The 18,280-nt window shown below is 41.0% G+C and overlaps 1 protein-coding gene across 5 annotated transcripts; it reads left to right on the forward strand.

Moving 5' to 3' along the window:
* Window positions 1-2,536: 2,536 nt before the first annotated feature.
* On the forward strand, window positions 2,537-14,573 carry si:ch73-352p18.4 (inositol 1,4,5-triphosphate receptor associated 2). 5 transcript variants are annotated; one of them, XM_064305778.1, is made up of 14 exons: window positions 2,537-2,857; window positions 4,804-4,982; window positions 6,724-6,793; window positions 7,623-7,695; window positions 8,119-8,146; window positions 8,295-8,435; window positions 9,512-9,643; window positions 9,748-9,892; window positions 10,516-10,562; window positions 10,877-10,927; window positions 11,609-11,691; window positions 12,621-12,761; window positions 13,139-13,269; window positions 13,481-13,636. In XM_064305778.1, exons 1-14 carry the CDS (start codon window positions 2,827-2,829, stop codon window positions 13,492-13,494), a joined length of 1,266 nt encoding a protein of 421 aa, XP_064161848.1. In that variant the 5' UTR covers window positions 2,537-2,826; the 3' UTR covers window positions 13,495-13,636. The 5 variants fall into 5 exon arrangements, with proteins under 5 accessions (XP_064161848.1, XP_064161847.1, XP_064161845.1 ...); XM_064305777.1 differs by having other exon boundaries at window positions 2,540-2,857; window positions 13,156-13,269; window positions 13,481-14,573; XM_064305775.1 differs by having other exon boundaries at window positions 2,545-2,857; window positions 13,129-13,269; window positions 13,481-14,573.
* The last annotated feature ends 3,707 nt before the right edge of the window (window positions 14,574-18,280 follow it).

Genomic DNA, 18,280 nt, shown 5'->3' on the forward strand with positions numbered 1-18,280 from the left:
TATTACCATTTAGCATGCCTTTATCTAGGACTGCTAAAGAGAGAATTTTAATACAATCAGAAATATTAGAATACTTGTCAAAATGAAGATGAAATTAAAATAATTAATATGGAGATACAGAACAAAAATTTAAAAACAAATGTACAAAATAATATTTGTATGATTGTATTTTATTTTCTACCAAATGTTCCTAGCTCAAACCATATTTTTGCTGACCAACAAATACTGCTGTTAGAGATGTAGAAGTTTTCAAGTAAAAGAAGTGAAAGGTGAAAGAAATGTGAAGCCCAATATGCAATATATACTGCCAGTAAGCCTGGTAGACGATGCTTAGTTTGTGATAACGAAACAAAATAGGTCTTTCCTAAGCACTTTAGCGCCATCCATTGGAGGACAATTCTGACATGGACTGCAGTTAACTTGGAATAAATTCTAAATAATGTGCAGGCTGTGCTCTGAAGATAGTCATACTTTTTGTTTTTTTAACTGTTCTAAAAAAATCATAAATATATTTCTTCTTATTAATTACTACCTTTACAAAAACTGGAAATTGTAGCGTGTATAGTAGGATATATGGTTCCCCTACAGGGGACAAAAATGAATTGCCGGGACTCAGGAGGATATTGGCCCTACATGGATATAAAGAAAAACAACACCAATATATTGTGTTGCAATAACACCAGCAACAGTTCTCTCATTTGTGCAGGTCGGCAGAAACAGTGACTCTCCAGATCAGCGTGAAGAACCAGGACTTCCACAAGCACAAATGGGTGTCAACATCTGAAGCACTCTACATCCAGCCTTCACTGTGTCACTCACCTTTTTGCCCTGTATGAATTTGATCCAGAACACTACCCAAACTATGCACATTGTGTACAGGGCTGTTGTGGAGCGTGTGGTGAGCAAACCCCTTGCATGTGTCTGGCAATGTAAGGTGAAGCACACTGGCTTCCCATGTCATCATCACCCCCCTGGCGTATTCACAGAATTAACCCCGTAAGGTGTAAGTTCACAAATATGTGATTTGAAACTCAACGTTCTAATGCTGATAGAATTTTCTTAACTGAACATTCTGATGTAGAAGTCATGCTGATGTAGAAATCACTAACGAAAACAATTGAGTTCTGGAACACTGCCTTAGAATTCTGGAAGAAAAAAAAAACATTCCAAAAAACCTACTCTTCAAAGAGTTTAGCATGGTCCTGAAGCTGTTTTTATCGGCCAAGAACGGGCACAGCCACACCTTAACGTCAACTAGTTGCCAAGACAGTGACATTCTGCAGTGTTGTTTTAAAGGCTTTGAGTGCAATCTGTTCCCAACAGCTGATCCAAAGTCAACACAGCCATCACTTGGTCCTGCATTTTTTGTGTGTGTGTAAAATGTGGATAGTGATCCAGGCACAGAATGAATTACTTACGGACCCCCTTCTCCCTCAGCTTCCTTCAAATGAAATAGTCAGCTTGACAAGGGTTGAGAATACAGGTACCTCTTAAAAGTGTCCACAGTCTTTCCCTAATGCACTTGGTCCCCCTGCTGTTGATATACAGCCTGCTGGCACATGATATTCAGTCCAGGAAGGGCCAACCTATTCTCTAGGCATGAACATTGAGTGGCAGAATTTTTTAAATCGGATTTTGTGTATTTGTAATTCTGATAATGGGTGTTTACTCTAAATAACTACTTAACCTTTAATACACAATCGCGATATAAAACAATCTGTAACATAAGCCATGAATGAATGCACATGAGTAGAATAACATATATTTTGTGTATATGTTGTGTATATTCAATGTATCCATATTAAGAGGAAGATCCCATATATTGTGTTTTAACATTTTAACACGATGTACATTATTTTGTTACAAAGATCTCTCCGGTCTAAAACTCACAAGAGGGCCTCCAACAATAGAATGTGTGCGACTGTTTACAAACCGTCGCATCCGGCACTGATAATTCCTTCGGAAACGGCGGGGGGTCAGGGGGCACATCCTCCGAGGTCAGCGTCTGCTGCAGCCTTGTGTCCTAACTGGATTAGCCTCCTTACCAAGATGCAGAAGTAGAATTTGCAAGAGCTGAATATACCGGTGGTATCAAGGTAAGGGTGGTCTTTTCAGCGTTTTATTCGTGTGTTTTCTTACCCTTGCCGTGTTTTTTTTTTTAGTGTTGGTGAATGTGTAGCTCGGCCTGTGTTGGTCAGCTTGTTTTGGTTCTGATAAGGCCGGCTGGCCTTTGACAGTGATTGAAGGCAGCCCAGCTCAGCGTCCGTCTTGCCCGTGCTCTGTTGCTGCTGCCAAGCCAGCCCTGTGTACGCAGTCTTAAAGAACACAAGCTGCTCTGAGGTCATAAATCAAACGCCGCATCTTCTTTGCTTACAAGCATGTCTGAAAAGCATGTGCATGACTCATATCTTGGCTGTGGTGGTTAAGCCAATGTTGTGGTGAGCGTGTGCCAGTTAATGGCCAGGAAGCAATTCCCTGCATTTTCAAGTATGTTCTTGAGAGTGTATACATCACATTGTTGCGGGAAGGGGGGGAGACCCATACATCAAGCAAAGGGTAGACCTTACTAGATTTTTGTTAGCCAGGCCCCAGATTGAGGTCCATGCGCTGAGAGTGCAGGCTCCACCATTTCCTTTGCCCCACCTCCTCTCCACAGTGGCTGCCATGCGTCTGTATCAGAGAGACAGAATTCAGCCGGTCACAGGATAAACAGCTGCTGAGAAACAGAGGGATGGGGTTGGGTGGAGAGTGGAACAAACAGAGCTACAATTACTTCTGACACGGTGTGGGGCACTATATCATAGCAAGCGCAGTAAATATCAGTGCATGTCTGGATTCATTCTGCTCTCCAAACCAGGTAAGAACTGTATGATCTGGGTGTGAAAGGATATTTATTTTGTTAATATGTGCCATGCTGTTGTTTAGAAATTTTTTGTTGTTTAGAAAAACCATAGTTTGCAGTTTTCTGCACTAACCTATGGGTGATTCAGAGATTCACACACAGATTAATGTACACATTTGAGCTATGCTGATAATGATGATGATTTATTTTTTTGTCATGATAATAAATGACTGCTTCATAGTGGGGCCAATTTCCTGAACCTTGTTCCTAGTTTGACAGGGTAGTTTGCTTTAGGGATTTTTGCACATGTGCCAGACAGAGTGTATTACTCCCAACTAAAACCAGGACACCTGAAACTTAGTTTGGACACTATACATAATGGTGGCTGTTATTGTGCCCTCACCATCTTGAAGATTTTGCCACGGTGTTATGCTGGGAATGGGACACCTGTATAACTACATCCAGGTTTAGATAAAAATGGGAATAATGGGTGGCTGTTGCTTTAGACACTGTGATCATGCTGGCTCATTGATAGGCTTGAGGCCACGGCAGTCAGTCTGCCCAGTGTACACCTACTGGGCATCATATTGTGTGGCACTAAGGTCTGCCTTTGTATGGAGTGGTGATATGCTGCAGAACCACTGGCCACAGTCTCTCCTGCACACTTACCTCCTGTCTCTGTCTAATTGTGCAATTTTAATGCTCTTTCCTTGTTGTCATTTTTCCAAATGATGCTGCAGGACATGTCTGTGTTAGCATAGCTGTATGGTTAGGGAACTGGCCTTATAACTCTAAGTATGCAGGTTCAGTTTTCTGGCTGGGGCACAGCTGTTGCATTCATGAGTGAGGTTCCTAACTTGAATTGCTTCAGTAAAACGTCCAGCCTCAAAAATAGTTTGTATCTCAAATAATGTAATCTGTGTAAATCGCTTTGGATAAGAGTGTCTGCATGCAATGCTGTCTTTAGTGGTGTTCGTTTGTGTTTGTTCAAGTACAAGGTTTCCTCCTCTCTTTGTATTGTACAAACACAATATAAAGCATGACCAGCTTCTTCTTCCCCTAAACTAGCTTTTTTTCTTCTTTTTTGTAACAGCCTTTTGATCAATTAAGGTTGCTGAAAATATTTGCTTACATTCTTTCCAATTTCTCCCCTTGAATATGTTAGTCATTAAACGTGTTTAATTAATAACCACAAATAGCTACAATTCTTTGGTTTTAACTGCAGTTGGAACAAAAACAACATACACAGAGGGAGTGAGAATCCCTGCTCTAAACTCTACCCCTTAAGGTAAAGAGGGTAGCACTGCTAAGACACTCACTTCCACGTGATCTCTATTTTTTGGTTCTCAGTAAACGTACTTGGAAAAGTACTTTACTCCTTACAAGTGAACAGAGCATTCAACTGCATGAATCATCTCCAATCATTTCTGAGCTAGTCTAAATTGAGACTCCATTAGTCTTTCAAAAGTCCATTATGGATGCATGAAGTACTTGTTTTGACAAGGTTTCCACAGTGAGTTGAGGGAAAAAAAAGGCACATGAGAACCCTGTGGTCTCAATGAGTGAGTGTCGATGTCCTCCTTGGACAATATCCTTTGGCGAACTGCATTAGGCATCGGTGCCAAGCTTAAACCTCAAAGTAACGAGTGTCAATTTGTCTAATATTCATCGCTTAATTTCCCCTGACCCAACTGGCCCAACTGGGCAATTGCCATATACAGATTAACTGAGGCAATTCCAAAAATGGGAAGCTATAAAATGCTTCTGGAGGTACTCTGCATGCACATTATATTTCAGCTGAACTACAGTATATAAATAGCAAGAAAATGTTTAAAATGTGTCACTGAACCCCTGAGAAATTTACTTTGACCGTTCCATAATGGAATGGAACGTCAAACAAGTGCTGTGTTAACATGATGAGAAGCTGCTGTAATCTATTATTCTCACCTTCCCTTTGAGAGTCATCATCAGCATCATCATCATCATCACCATCATCATCATCACCACCATCATCATCGTCATCATCATCATCATCATCATCATCAGTGACACTTTGTGGTCCGCAGCAGTGCACATTCCTGACTCAGATCTCAGCCTATGTCCACTACAGGAGCCCGCTGCCTGTGTTATGAATGACCAGGTAAGTTTTAATCTAAATCACATTTATATTTCAGTTAGATCCAGTTAGCGGAACTGGATGATACAAAACAAAGCACATTAAAGTAGGTTGACCAGAGCCAGAGTCCTGCTACTGCTAAGGATGACTAACGCTCTTAGAACCTGCTACTGTGTAATATGTTGTGTTTAAACCATTTATATTCAACTGCACAGTCAACGACTCTGTGAAATGTATTCACTTAATCTCCCAAAAATGTAGTGTTAAGGTGTCCGTAGTAAAATATATGTTTTATCTCAATAGAACAACCTGTACTAATGGGGGATAAATAAAAAATACGTGTTAATTGCTCTAAGATACTTGATAGAAGTGATAGACAAGGGGGTTGAGGAAAATGAGATGCGAAGCGAAAAGGTGGGTCTTCAGTCTACTTTGGGAGATGGTTTAAAAAAATCTGCCATTCTGGTCATTGTGTGAAACTTCTTTTACATCCCCTTTCTTTTCTTCTGACCATCATTACGTCTACATAACCCTTGGAATTTACCGAGGCATTTACCACAGAGCGAGATCTAGGACAGCTCTCCCTTCTCATTCGCCATCGCCGTGCCTCTGGCTCTGAAGGGGTTAACTGCGGAGCTGTGGAGCGCGGAGAATCTTCTCAGGAACACACCGCCCAGCGGGGTGCGTCGTACGCCCACAGCGCCGGCCGAGGGAACGAGTAAAAATTCACTTCCGTAAAAGGCCCTCTCTCCCACGCTCCTCATGCCACAGCTATGCGTTCTCGCCTTCGCCAGGGTCGGTGTAAATCAGTCTGTCTGCAGGGACAGGCTCAGAATGCCCAGAAATGGTTCACGCTCGCATTTGCATTCGCATTTGAATTTGCACTGCATTTGCATTGCATTTGGTTGAAGCTAAAGCAAATTAAGTGATGCAGATTTGCAACTGGACCCAATAAACTTGTATTTCACGGGCAAATAGCAGAACAGATTTTGTTTTTCCTACACTGCTTCGGATGCATACAAATTATGGCATACTTTTCTTGCTTTTAATATGTGTGCTTGGGAGATACGAGTCAAAATGCCAAAATGCATAGCATTCACATTGATTGCGGTAATTGTTGCAACTGGTGGGACAGTGCCATTGTATCGTTGAACAAGGGGCCTTAGATATGCAGTTTACTGAATGGATAATGTATAAGAAATGTCATTGTGTACATTGCTGCATAAGGAAATTTATTAAGCAAACTAATAATGTGTGTTAATTCATGTGTAATAATAATGACAGTATATCTGTGACTGTGAGAGAGGTCACTTTCCATGTAAAAAAAAAAAGCAAAGGTATTCCAACCACTGGCAAAGATTACTTTCTCACAGAACAGCAGAGTATTTTTAACTGAGCGACACGATTGGTAGAATTATGATAAATGTTTTGGGAAGTGGGACGTACTTTTCTAAATGCAGAGTCCTTAAAATTTGAATGCACCATGTTTTTTTTTTTTGTTTGGTTTTGTTTTTGTCGTCACTGTACCAAAAATATTATTGCTGAAATGACAGGATTTGAAGCCCCTACGAGACTGGAGAGTGAAGGACAGGAAAGAGCCGTTTCCATAGAAATGAAACATCTGCTGTTATTTCGCATTTAGTCCCTCTCAGGCCCTCTCTTGTCACCGGATGTGAAGTAACTGACTGGTCTGTGGAGACTGTTTTCTGTGCTTTCTTTTTTTTTCATTCTTGGCTGTAAACTGCCATTTTCTCTGGTTCTCCAGCCCTCGGCAGGAGAACAGAAGCCCGGAGACTATGGCAGCATCCTGGGGGACAGCGACGACAGCGGGGAAGGTATGAAATCCCACCCAGGGGTGCCTGGATCTGGACAAAATAAGGCACATGGTAAAAAAACACAAAAATTGAATAATTAAAATGCAGGGATCAGGCTCTGCATTTATTGTAATCAGCTGACGTTATGGTGTTTTGCTTCACCTGGAGAGTTTTTGTTTAAAACTCTTCAAGGTGTAAGATCACAAACATGTGATTGGAATGTTCTTAACTGAACATTCTAATGCTGATGGTGATTGAAAGCAATGGAGTTCTAAAATGTTGACTTAGAATGTTGAAAAAACATTCCAATTGGAGGGTTAAGACTCATGATTTATTCATTGAAATGGACAAAATCGTTACATGCCAAAAACAGGAATTCCTTTCCTATGTCTAGATGCCATTTAATTTTAAATGTACATTTAGTACTCTGTCAAAGTTTGAATATTTTGCTGTGCATTTCTTGTAGAAATGCCATCTTTGCTTACATTGTGCAATTTCTCCTTCTGGCGCCTGTTCATTAAAGTTGCATGACGCGTGCCTCATGCTGTCAGAACTGCCGTGTTTTGCCTGGTTTCAGATTAACAAAATTCACAAATTCCTTCACAGCAACCTGGAATAAAAGATGACAAAATGTCATCAGTGAATGAACAGCTGCTTGACACGGGCTCTTAGGCTCAGAACGGTTTAACAATGTCAAACCGAAGGCAGGTTGCAGTTTCACATTTCTCCCACACGATGGCAGAATTGCGCAGAGTGAGTCTCATTTCCTGCGTGCTGCTGTGGCTCGCGTTCACGTGCGGCAGCGGAGATTGACGCTAATGGTGAATGAGCCGTCCTCCTTGTTTCACAGAGCTCAGTGCGGAGAGTGTGCTGGAGTCGTCCTGGGAGAACCTCCCCATGCTGGAGCGCCTAGGACTCAGCAGGTGTGTAGGCTTTCCACAGCCACTCACACAGAACCCCGTTTATGTTTTTATTATGCTTTCACAAACGGAGGCTCGCAGCCATCTCTCTCTCTCCCTCTCTATCTCTCTCTGTATGTTTGTTTCTCTTGCTTTCTCTCACTCCCTTTCTGATTACTTTCTTATCTCTGAAAACTGAAAACTGATAATGCTTGAGTAGTAGGGTGTGCTTTTTTGCAGAAACTGGTTTTGACTCTGTCAGACAGGGGACATTGTGTTTTTGTGTAAGAATTCAGTTACATTTTCTCAATAAATTTTAATATGTGGTTTTTTAAATATATATATTATATACTGTATATATTTGTCAATACCTGGTCGTTTTTTTGTCAATTCTCTCACTCTCTCTCTCTCACTCTCTCTCTCTTTCTCCCTCTCTCTGTCACTCAGTATGGAGATGACAGAACAGGAAGTGGAGGTGAGCGTCTTTCACAGATGGCTAATCACTGCATTGCTGTTGTATTGCTTAATAAGAAAACACTTCCTGTTTAAATTGACTTTCTTCTCAAAGGTGAATCCCCATTGTTACTGGGTGTGCCACACTAAACTGGCGACTCTGCCTACAGGACTCCTTCGTGCAGCTGGCCCTGGCCTTCCGCTGTGACCAGTACACTCTGAAGAGGCGGCTGCAGGCCGAGGAGCACGACCGCTCTGTGGCTGAGGAGAACCTCCATCAGGAACTGGAGAGGACCAAGGACACGCTGCAGGTGAGCCCCCCCCCCCCACATCCCCCCACATCCCCCCCACACCCACACATCCCCCCACCCCCACATCCCCCCAACACCCCCCCACATCCCCCCACATCCCCCCCCCCCCACACCCCACATCCCACGCACTACGGTTTTATCCCTCACAAAGCAAATCAAATACGATTTTAAATAAGAAAATGTACAGCCGGCTGCCCCATGGTGTGGATCGAACCCTGACCGAGATGGTGCCGGGATGTAGCCGGGAATCGCACTTTGGAGAGGCGTAACTGTCCATCGTGTCACCCAGGGATTTCCAAACCCGTTGCCCAAGTAATGAAATCCTAGAATTCCTCAAGAGAGGAGTTTTCTGATGTCAGATAAACTATCTGTGTCGGCAAAACCGGTTTTTCTACACGCATAAAAATGCCTCAGCTTTGCCAGTTCATGCCATCTGATCCTGGCATGTCACCTCCTCTCCGTGCCCGCCTTCGCATTTCCTTATTATGTTATGTAATCAATCTCTGTAATTATCAACATGGGCTTAAAGTCAAAAACAATTTGTACGGGTACCTGAAGTATGTTCTTTTATCTGATGACAGCTCTTGTATTTTATTTGACAATATTTGCCATCAATGTATTTAAAAAATAGGTTTTTTAAAACCTGGACTCTCTGTCCTGGAATGCATATCTTTTAAAACAAAGTATATTGCATAAATACAAATACCTCAAATTATAATCTATAACATATGTAAAAAACTGCATGTATGCATGTGGCTTGTGACATAAATACTCTTGTTGATATTATGTACATTTGCTATGAATTTATGACAGATTTTCTCCTGTGATAGTTGAGAAAAGGTATCTATGACTGTGTACTTTTTCCAGTTTTTTGGTAGATGATTACCCTTACTGTACTTATAGTATGTACTATTCTGTACCCATGCCTCTGTTCTATCAGCTCAGTCTGTATCTTCCCATGATGTTCCTATACGTTGGCCTGGATAAGATTGTCTATTCAAAAATAATATGGTTATGGAGGTAAAATATTTACAGAAATGAGTATTGTACTAATGTTTAGGGTTGTGTGTGTCCAGTCCCTTAAGGTGAGGTGTCAGGACAGGGAACGTACAGCGGTCCTGGAGAAACTAGAGCTCAGTTTGGAGAACATTGGAGGAACGATGGAGGAGATTGTCACCGCTGCTGAACAGCTGGGCACTGTGCACCAGGTACGCTCTGACAGCTTCCGCCTTTATAAGGAAATGAGCTGGGGGGTGGGGGGTGGGGGGTGTGCTCCAGTCTCGTAGCTGAAATCTGGGTCTGGATGTGTCAGGAGGCCCGTGTGACCCACGCAGTGGAGCTGATGGTGTCCCACGTGCAGAACCTGAGCCGTCGCCATGCCACAGAGAGTTCCGAGCTGGAGGAGACCAGGCGGCTGGTGCACAGGACGCGCGGACGTATGTACAGTGATTCCACAGGCAAGTGCTGCCACCTAGCGGCCCGGAGGACTGAAACGACTCCATACTTTGACACAAATGTGGGGGTTTTAAAACTCCTGGGGATCCTCTGAAAAATGTGGAATACATGTTGCCTGTATTTCCATGTAACATAAATGACTGAATTCAAAGGTTGTGTCCAGTTCACACATTCTTGGTTGTACTGTGATCATTGTAATTACTCAATATTCATATTGTACTGAATAATTGCAAGTCTTATGGAGATCAATGAGAAAATAGCTAACAGATTATTTACAGTATAATGAATGGATCCATGCACAAGTGTATTAAATGCAATGGTACCTGCAGGGAATCCTGAATAGCCAAAGAAAGAGTGATAAATTAGGGTCTTTGCAAGGGGTTTGAGGTGGTCAGTAGGGAGTACCTTCTTGCCTCCAAGTATATTTTTTACACCACAGCCTATTATATTGGTGCATTGACCATGATGATTTGTCTGCAGATATCACACAAATTTAACCAAAAAAGTGCTGTGGCACCAACCCCCTCCCCCCCTCAATTTTCCTGTACTATTGTAATAAGTGCAAATCTCTGCTGGCTATATGTGCATATGTGCAGTAACCTAGAATTGTTTTCTGATATTGCAGATGATGGCGATATCAGACACTGTCTCATAAGGCAACCTTCCCAGCAGGTAATAACACAGCAGCATTTGTAAGCGACTGCTTTTCAAGCAGCTGACCAGGTAGCAAAAGCGACTAAGATTCTGATCAGTTAAACTGTACTTCAGTTTGGGACTTCCACTAGCTTGTGTTACATATGAACTCCTTTCAGCTACATGCTAAATTATGTAATTTACTTTTTTAAAATTTAGTTATGAAGTACTGGTAATATTTTCTTATATTTTTGTACACTTCATGTGTGAACTGTTAGAGTGGTTTTTGTGCACGTGGACTTCCCACCCACATTAACCCTGAAAATGACCTCTTATTTTTCATTCTTTCTTAGTATCTCACTCGCAGAAGAGTTAGCATCACGCTAATACCAACAATGGCTCAGGTAAACATGGCTGAATTATCTTTTTTTGCAAGACCAGTAATTTCTATATGTGAACAAATTTGGGTGATGAAGCACAATGTGGTATTAATTATTTATTAAAAGGAGAGGGAGAATATATTTGGAGATCCTCAAAAGAATCTTAATTAATTTGGGTGAGATTGTAAGCAAGGTGTCAAACTTAATAGAGTTTATCTGTTTTAATACTGAGATCCATCACCTTGAAACACGTAATACAGTGATGTGTCCTTTGGTCAGGATCGAATCCTGAAACATATATGTAGCAATTGAAATGTCTGAAATGTCTTTGTTGTTATTCTAAATGTTTTCAAGTAAAATTCATGAAGTTTTCTTTCTCTTCTTTGGGGTTGTTATGGATGTAATCTGTATGCATTCATATTAACTAGCATAGTTACTCTGCACTAGTGCTTTAGCGATGTTGCACCTTTCCCCACTGTCTGGGATTGTTGTCACCCAGGATGGGCACTGTTGCTCATATTAATCCGGTGAATGCACCTGTGTTTCTCCAACATTGTAATCTGCTCTCGATAAGAGTGTCTGTTAAGGGAATTTAATGGAAATATATGTGTACTGTAAGTGGACGTGTGCGTGTGAGTTGTTTGCAGTGCATTGTGGGAGTGCGATGCTTAAACCTGCGCTCTGATTTATTTATCTCCTCCACAGATCAATGACCTGGAGTCAAAATTACCTGAAACTGTCACGACCATTGGGGATGCTGACTCTGTGGGATCAGAGAAAGCTATTGGGTGGGTGAGTGGGTAGTCTTTGGGGAAGGGGCAGCTGTTTATCAGATACATTTCATAGGAACATATCATCCAATTAATCTCAATAACCTAGGCACATTCAAGAAAAAATTAAATGAATCATATTTATAAATGTATTTTCACTGCAACTTGGTTTTTGGCATCCATGTGTATTTTGTCTAAAAATTTTTTTTAAATCTTTAAACTTGTTTTTGGCTGGGTCTCCGAAGGTCATAAACCTAAGAATACATAAGGATGACAACAGTGTATGTAGCCTGTGTAAGCTTGTCATGTACATTCAGTACATATAGAGTATTCAGTATTGGGAAAATGCCCAGAGGGTTCACTACCTTTATTATGTGACTTGGCAAGCATTGACAACTGTCAGTGTAAAACATGCTTCTTGATCTCACCTCTCACAAATTTCTACTGATACCCTCGTGTTCTTTTGACTGAACTCAAACTGAAAATCTTGTTATTTGCTTTGTTAATCTCTTTTACAAATTTAAAAATCTCATTTACATCCCCCTGAGGCTAAATTACTCAACTTCAACAGATTTAGACTGGGATTCAATCAACATACGGCATTAACTTTGGCTAAATATTAAATACAAAATTATAATTTTTTCTTTATGAACGGTTTGGCAAGTTCATCAATAATCAGAACTAATTCAGCATACAATAACATTTGTGTTTAATTGTCAATCAAAGTTAAGGACAAATATGGATTTAATACAGACCTAAGTATTTCCTCCTAACTTCCACATTTAATAAATGGAACCAATTGAATTGTTAAGTGGCCAATTGTTTTAGTTTTTCAAGGCCTTCATATTATATTTCTCATGATTTCTAAAACAAATATAAATGTCACAGGTGTTTGTAAGCGCCAAGTCTGTGCATGTGGTCAGAACTTATCTTCTCTGTCCTTCTAGACTACCCGGTTCCTCGAAAGAAATTTTGTCAAAGACCTGCCTCCCCGAATCCCGAGAGGATAGCCCCCCTGCACAACAGCTGGGGCTGCCCACAAACAGCCCTCAAAAAGAAGAAGATCTTGACACCAATTATATTAAAAGGTACAGCTTACAACAAGTGGTTCCATTCCACATCCGCATTTTACAATGTCAACGTAATTGCACATTTGCGCCTGTTCATCTTTTGGCCTCTGTATTGTGTTTGTATGCCTGTGACTGATCTGAGTGGATGCCTTCTCTTAAAGTGTTGTGTTTCTTTTGGGGGGTAATTTCATTGTTCTGAAAGATAATCTTTCTGGCTACGAGGCACGGGCCCTGTGCTGTGGGTATGATGTCTCCTGGTCATTGGTCAACAGATCCCAACATAGGATATGGAGTGCCAGTCTGTCACAGGAGAGTGTGTTGTGTGTGTCTATTTGTCAGCCCTCTGTTTGCAAAGGACAGTGGGTAATGTAGTCCTGTTGGTTAGTCCATTACAGGACACTCTGTGTCACAGGAGGAAGTATGTGGCAGCAAAGGAAGCTGAGGAAGTGGAGTCGGAGGAAGACCAGGGCTTGGGCGCAGGGAGCGACCTCCAGTTCAGTGACTCCGAACAAGTTTCCTCTGAATTGTATGTGACCTATGACCTGCGGATAGATTCTTTGCCTCTGCTAAATTTCTTTGACACAGCATGCTTAGCATTGGAATTATGTTATGAGAGCAGGCAGTCGATATAGTAAGTTGGGCCACCTGGAGCTATTTATGCGTGAGTGAGTGCTTTATCAATTTTCCTTATGTGCTTTCAGTCCGATTGCTGATAACAATCTCTTTTCTTTGCCTAGATCTACACCCTTGAACGAAGAGCACCCCCCAATGGCCTGGCGGTCTCACTGCTACTGGACACTTCTCTGGATTTTTCTGATTGCACTTTACTTAGTGATACTGTTGGGAGTCTTACTCTGGCGCCTAAGAGCTCCCCTCTTCTGGCTATGATTCCCCTATACCGATGCACCAGCTACGAGAGGCACTCAGCTGCTCAAGATTGCATGCAAATTTGACTCTGAGAAAAAAGGACCGAGGTGCTGCTGACATCCAAGGTCACCATGGCTACCGTCTGTCGAATGTACCCAGTAGAATGCGTGATGTAACAGACCTGCATTGACTCAGTTAAATCTTTAAGGAGTAAAGTCGCAAATTTGTGATTAGAATGTTCTTAAGTGAACATTCCAATACTGATGTTACTATTGGTAATTGAATGCATTGGAGTTCTAGAACACTGGCTTAGACTTTTGAAAAAACATTCCTAAAAACCTACCCTTCAAAAGGACAAGGAAATAAAACACATTTGTAGTCAACATTAGTTAATTATTTTCAGGAAAGCCTTGGCACTATAGACATACAGGCAGTCCTTCCAGAAGCCCTGGGTTTTTCCACTGGTCTGCAGGCGAGGAGTGCTCCATGACTAGCCAAATCCAGCAGCAGCCTTGCTTTCCCTGGAGGTCTCGCATCCAAGAATTTATCTTCACAATGCAAAGATATATTATGTGTCATATTTTTGAAATCTTTTTTGTCACTAATAACTTTCTCAAGGTGTTTTTATAATATTTAAAGCATCAATTTTAGAGACATCAAGGAGAGTAAAGACTTCCAGTGTAATTTCTGAGAAGGTTGGCCTGGACTGTACGGAGGTGGAAAGGACTTCATCTGCGGTGCGTTCAGTTACACACACGGTTTATTTTGAACTGCTGCATTTAAACACTTGTAGTTGAACCACAGATTCTTGTGACTATCCAGATTGAACATTGACATTTCACGTTGACATTAAAATCATATTTCTCCCTGTATGCTGACAACATTGTTTACATTTTAGAAATCTGGCCCTCAGTCCTTAATACTGTTTAATAAACTTGGCTGTTTGTCTTCGTATAAAAACAATTAATCAAAGTCATTGTAAGGTGTCTCAACACTCCTGCTCACAACTTTCTTATTTCATCAGAGAATTGAGAATATCTCATTTATCTATTTAATTAAGTGACCACCTTCACGCTTTACTATTCTAGGACCTGGTACTTGTTATTTTTTAAATCTTGGAATCTAATCTACCCTTTGAGTGAAGTTCCTTTATCCTCTGAAGTCTTGACCCACCAATGAATGCATTATACTGTAAGTTTGTGCAGATTGCTTATTTGACTTATTGTCCTATTTGACTTAATTCGTAGAATCTGCTTTAAATAGTAGCTAGGTACCTGTAGAAAATTCAGAAATTACTGTAATCTTGCTAATTAATAATGAAGAATCATGCTGCTCATCTTTATAGTAAATTATTCAAATGACTTCATTATTTCAACAATATCTCAAGTTTGACTTTTCAGAACATTGGGAAAGATTACGGTTAGATTTCAATATGGCTGTGAGAGTACATTTCTCCCCAAACAGCCCAGGGACATTTTTCTTGTTCCTTTCTCTTGCTCAAGAAACAAGTTCTCTCAAAGTAATATGAAAACCTCCCAGGCAGACTAATACTTTAAGAATGTTCCGAAAGAAAGTACTGAAATGGCTGATTTGTTTGAACATTGCAGGCATTCCTGGATAATGTTAACATAAACAACCAGCCACACATAATTCAATTTGTATTATTTTTATAGTGATACAGAAAAGCATTTCTAAGCATTTCTATTCCTGCAATGCTGCTTTCCAGTTAAAGATAGCACTGAAGGGACATCAAGAACAAATGGACAAATGAATGTGCTGTGAATGTGGCTCATATCCCACATGCACGGGTGGTAAGTTTCTCTGGCGCCCCCTCTTGGTTGACGCGATGTCCTGCGTTTCCCTCAGCAGTCAGCCTTAATTGAACACACCTGGGCTGAACACATCTTCATTAATTACACCTGGGCTGCAGCAGCCAATATAGATGCATTCCTGGGTCTTTGTTCCTTTCTGTCTCTCCTCTCCTTCCTATTGTGCGGTGGTAGCTTCTTTTTTTCTTTTTTAAAGAAAAGGTTTTGTGTGTTTGTGTTTCTGCTGTACTTTGGGTGTGTAGTCCTCAACTACCGGTTGAGATTATGGGTATGGGAGCTGAACACGCAGCAACCCTAATCCATTCGGGAAAGTGAGGTCTGTCACCTTTGTTCTTCTGGTCCTTAAGTTCTTTAAGTTTGAGCTTTCCCCCCAGCCCGGAAAAGGAGGTAAACTATCCTATGTTTGGCCGATAGAAAATGCACCCCATGTGTGGAATAGGAAAAGACTTGTGCAGGTGACAGAGTTGTAAGGTCTGTGACCAATGACCTTGATATATATTTTAAACACTTTTTAAAAGGCATTTATTCTAACATTGTCAATAGTCTAGGTATCCAATTGTTAATGTGCGTCACAAACCTAAGATGCTGAGATCTTGGATGGGAAGCCTTCTTGACATAATGACATTCTAATGAAGGTGGAAAAGTGAGTAGTGGCAATCAGGCCTGGCATCTGACCAATTTCCTGGAATCATTTATCCTCTTCAGGAAATCTGAACATTACTCTTTAGTACCACTTTAATTCTTCATTGTGTGTTGCATGATTGCCACTTGAAAGGTTACATCAATCATCAAATTGCGCCCTTGTGCATTGAGCTTAACCTGAATTATTCATCTAGTAGTAGAAACCGATAACATGTAAACTCTGAGCTCTGTCTCCCTGGATAAATGTGACTGGGAAGGGAACACTGAAAACCTAATTTGCACTCACTGTTGCATATTCATGTACTGTGGTGGATTAATAAATTCTGTGGTCCCAAACAAAACTCAGTTTTGGGGTCCCCAAACACTCCTCCTGACAGTGTTCTGACAAAGAGCCATTTGCTTTAAAAGCTAAGGTACATAGTGAAATTCTGTGTACTGCCAAAATGCGTAGTTTATAGTTTTTTTTTTCTTTCTTTTTTCAGTGATAGCCTTGAATACTGCTAAATATAACTGCTTATAGCCAGCATGTGGCCCCCATGTCTCCAGGGCCCCGAGCAATTGTGGGTCTTTTTTTTTTTTTTAATAATGGAAGAACTGGGGTGACTTGGCTGCCCCACATTGGTTCAAGACCTTTGTAAAGGTTATCAATACAGATTTGCTGGGTTAAGGTTGCCAGGTCTCACAATGGATTGGCCTCTGCTGAATCAGGATATTCCTTGAATGTAGTGGCTTAATGGTATAACCCCTTTCATTTTAAGTAAAGGGGATACTGCTGGTTGCTCTTCCTGGTTCAAAACCATCATCTGAAATCAAATGAGGGCTATCCCAGTGTAGACTATTTATTCACACAGTCACTGGTGGTACCAGCTTTGTAAAATGTTAACACAATGAATATCTGTATATATTAGATATATACTCAATATTCATTACTGAAAATTTACAAATATACCATAGTCTGGTGGGGGAAAAAAAACAGGGCAGTGTTAATTTTTGTCCACACTGTCAGGCATACTGTTCAAAAATAAAAGATTAAATTTATTCTAGAGAATAATCCCCACTCACATGTGACTGTGATGACCCATGGTCCTCTAAGACCATGCTATTTCTGCAGTTTGAAGTAACCAACCACAAACTGATTTGTAGTCAATGCAGTGATATCTCTGCGGTCTCCTTGGCAATATCACTAATCAAGCTTGCGAACCATAAAACACCCAACGCCGAGCACTCTGTTCACCTCTTCAGCGCTGCTTGCTCATTTCGAAACAAGTGGGCAACATTTCTTATCCAGCTGCCCCTTCATAAATCTTAATACACTCACCCTAATTCCCAAAAGGAACTGATTTATGCGGGGCATTAAATTGTCGGCTGTCATCTTTGTGACCTTCACAGGTGACGCCAGATGGTACTCTGCTTCACAGAGTGCGATTTGTATTACTTTTTCCAATCTGCTGCACTGGTGAAAGCCTCATGACCACGACTGCCGTGAAGGCTGCGGTTTTGTATAAGAACAGTAGCATCAGTGAAGACTGAATGTAGACAGGAAGAGTGAGATTAACAGAAAGGTCTTTACAGAATGGGTTTACGTAAAGCAGTGCTATGAATGTCTATAAGGTAATGGGACAAAAACAGCTCCCAAACAGCTGGTAGAGATAATGATCAGTCGAAGCAAGGACAGAAGGAACGTTACTCTTGTTTGCTACTGTATAAGCTATTTTGGTAAACCACAGTACAGCACTGAGCCACCCTTTCAAGGTGCTTAAATTGCCTAATGTTCTGCAGCGCAAACCGTCAAGGAAGAGAATTTGCTGAATAGACACGGAGATGCACCTCTAAAACAAGGCATACATGAATGTACCAGTTTAAGTCGCAAATTTTCTGCCATTAAAAGATAACTTTCTGTTGCCTGGCAACCCATGCCTAGCAACTCTTTCTTGTACAAGTGTATGCCCTACCAGACAGTATATAGCCTACTACTGTATCTTTTAAACAAGAAGTGAACCAGAAAAAAATGCAATACAAGATACAGTGAAGTTTTCTTATCATGTGTGTTAAATATAAATGTGCTGTTTAAGGAACTGTAGTGTAAACATAGGGTTGCAGGTTTAAATCTTAAGAGCACTCAACAGAACACTTCTGTTGAACCCTTTATTAAAATGCTGAACTGGAGCAGATTGCAAAAAGGAAATTAACTTGTCCCCT

Source organism: Anguilla rostrata, chromosome 13 (assembly GCF_018555375.3).
Source record: "Anguilla rostrata isolate EN2019 chromosome 13, ASM1855537v3, whole genome shotgun sequence".
In the NCBI taxonomy this organism is placed as follows: domain Eukaryota; kingdom Metazoa; phylum Chordata; class Actinopteri; order Anguilliformes; family Anguillidae; genus Anguilla; species Anguilla rostrata.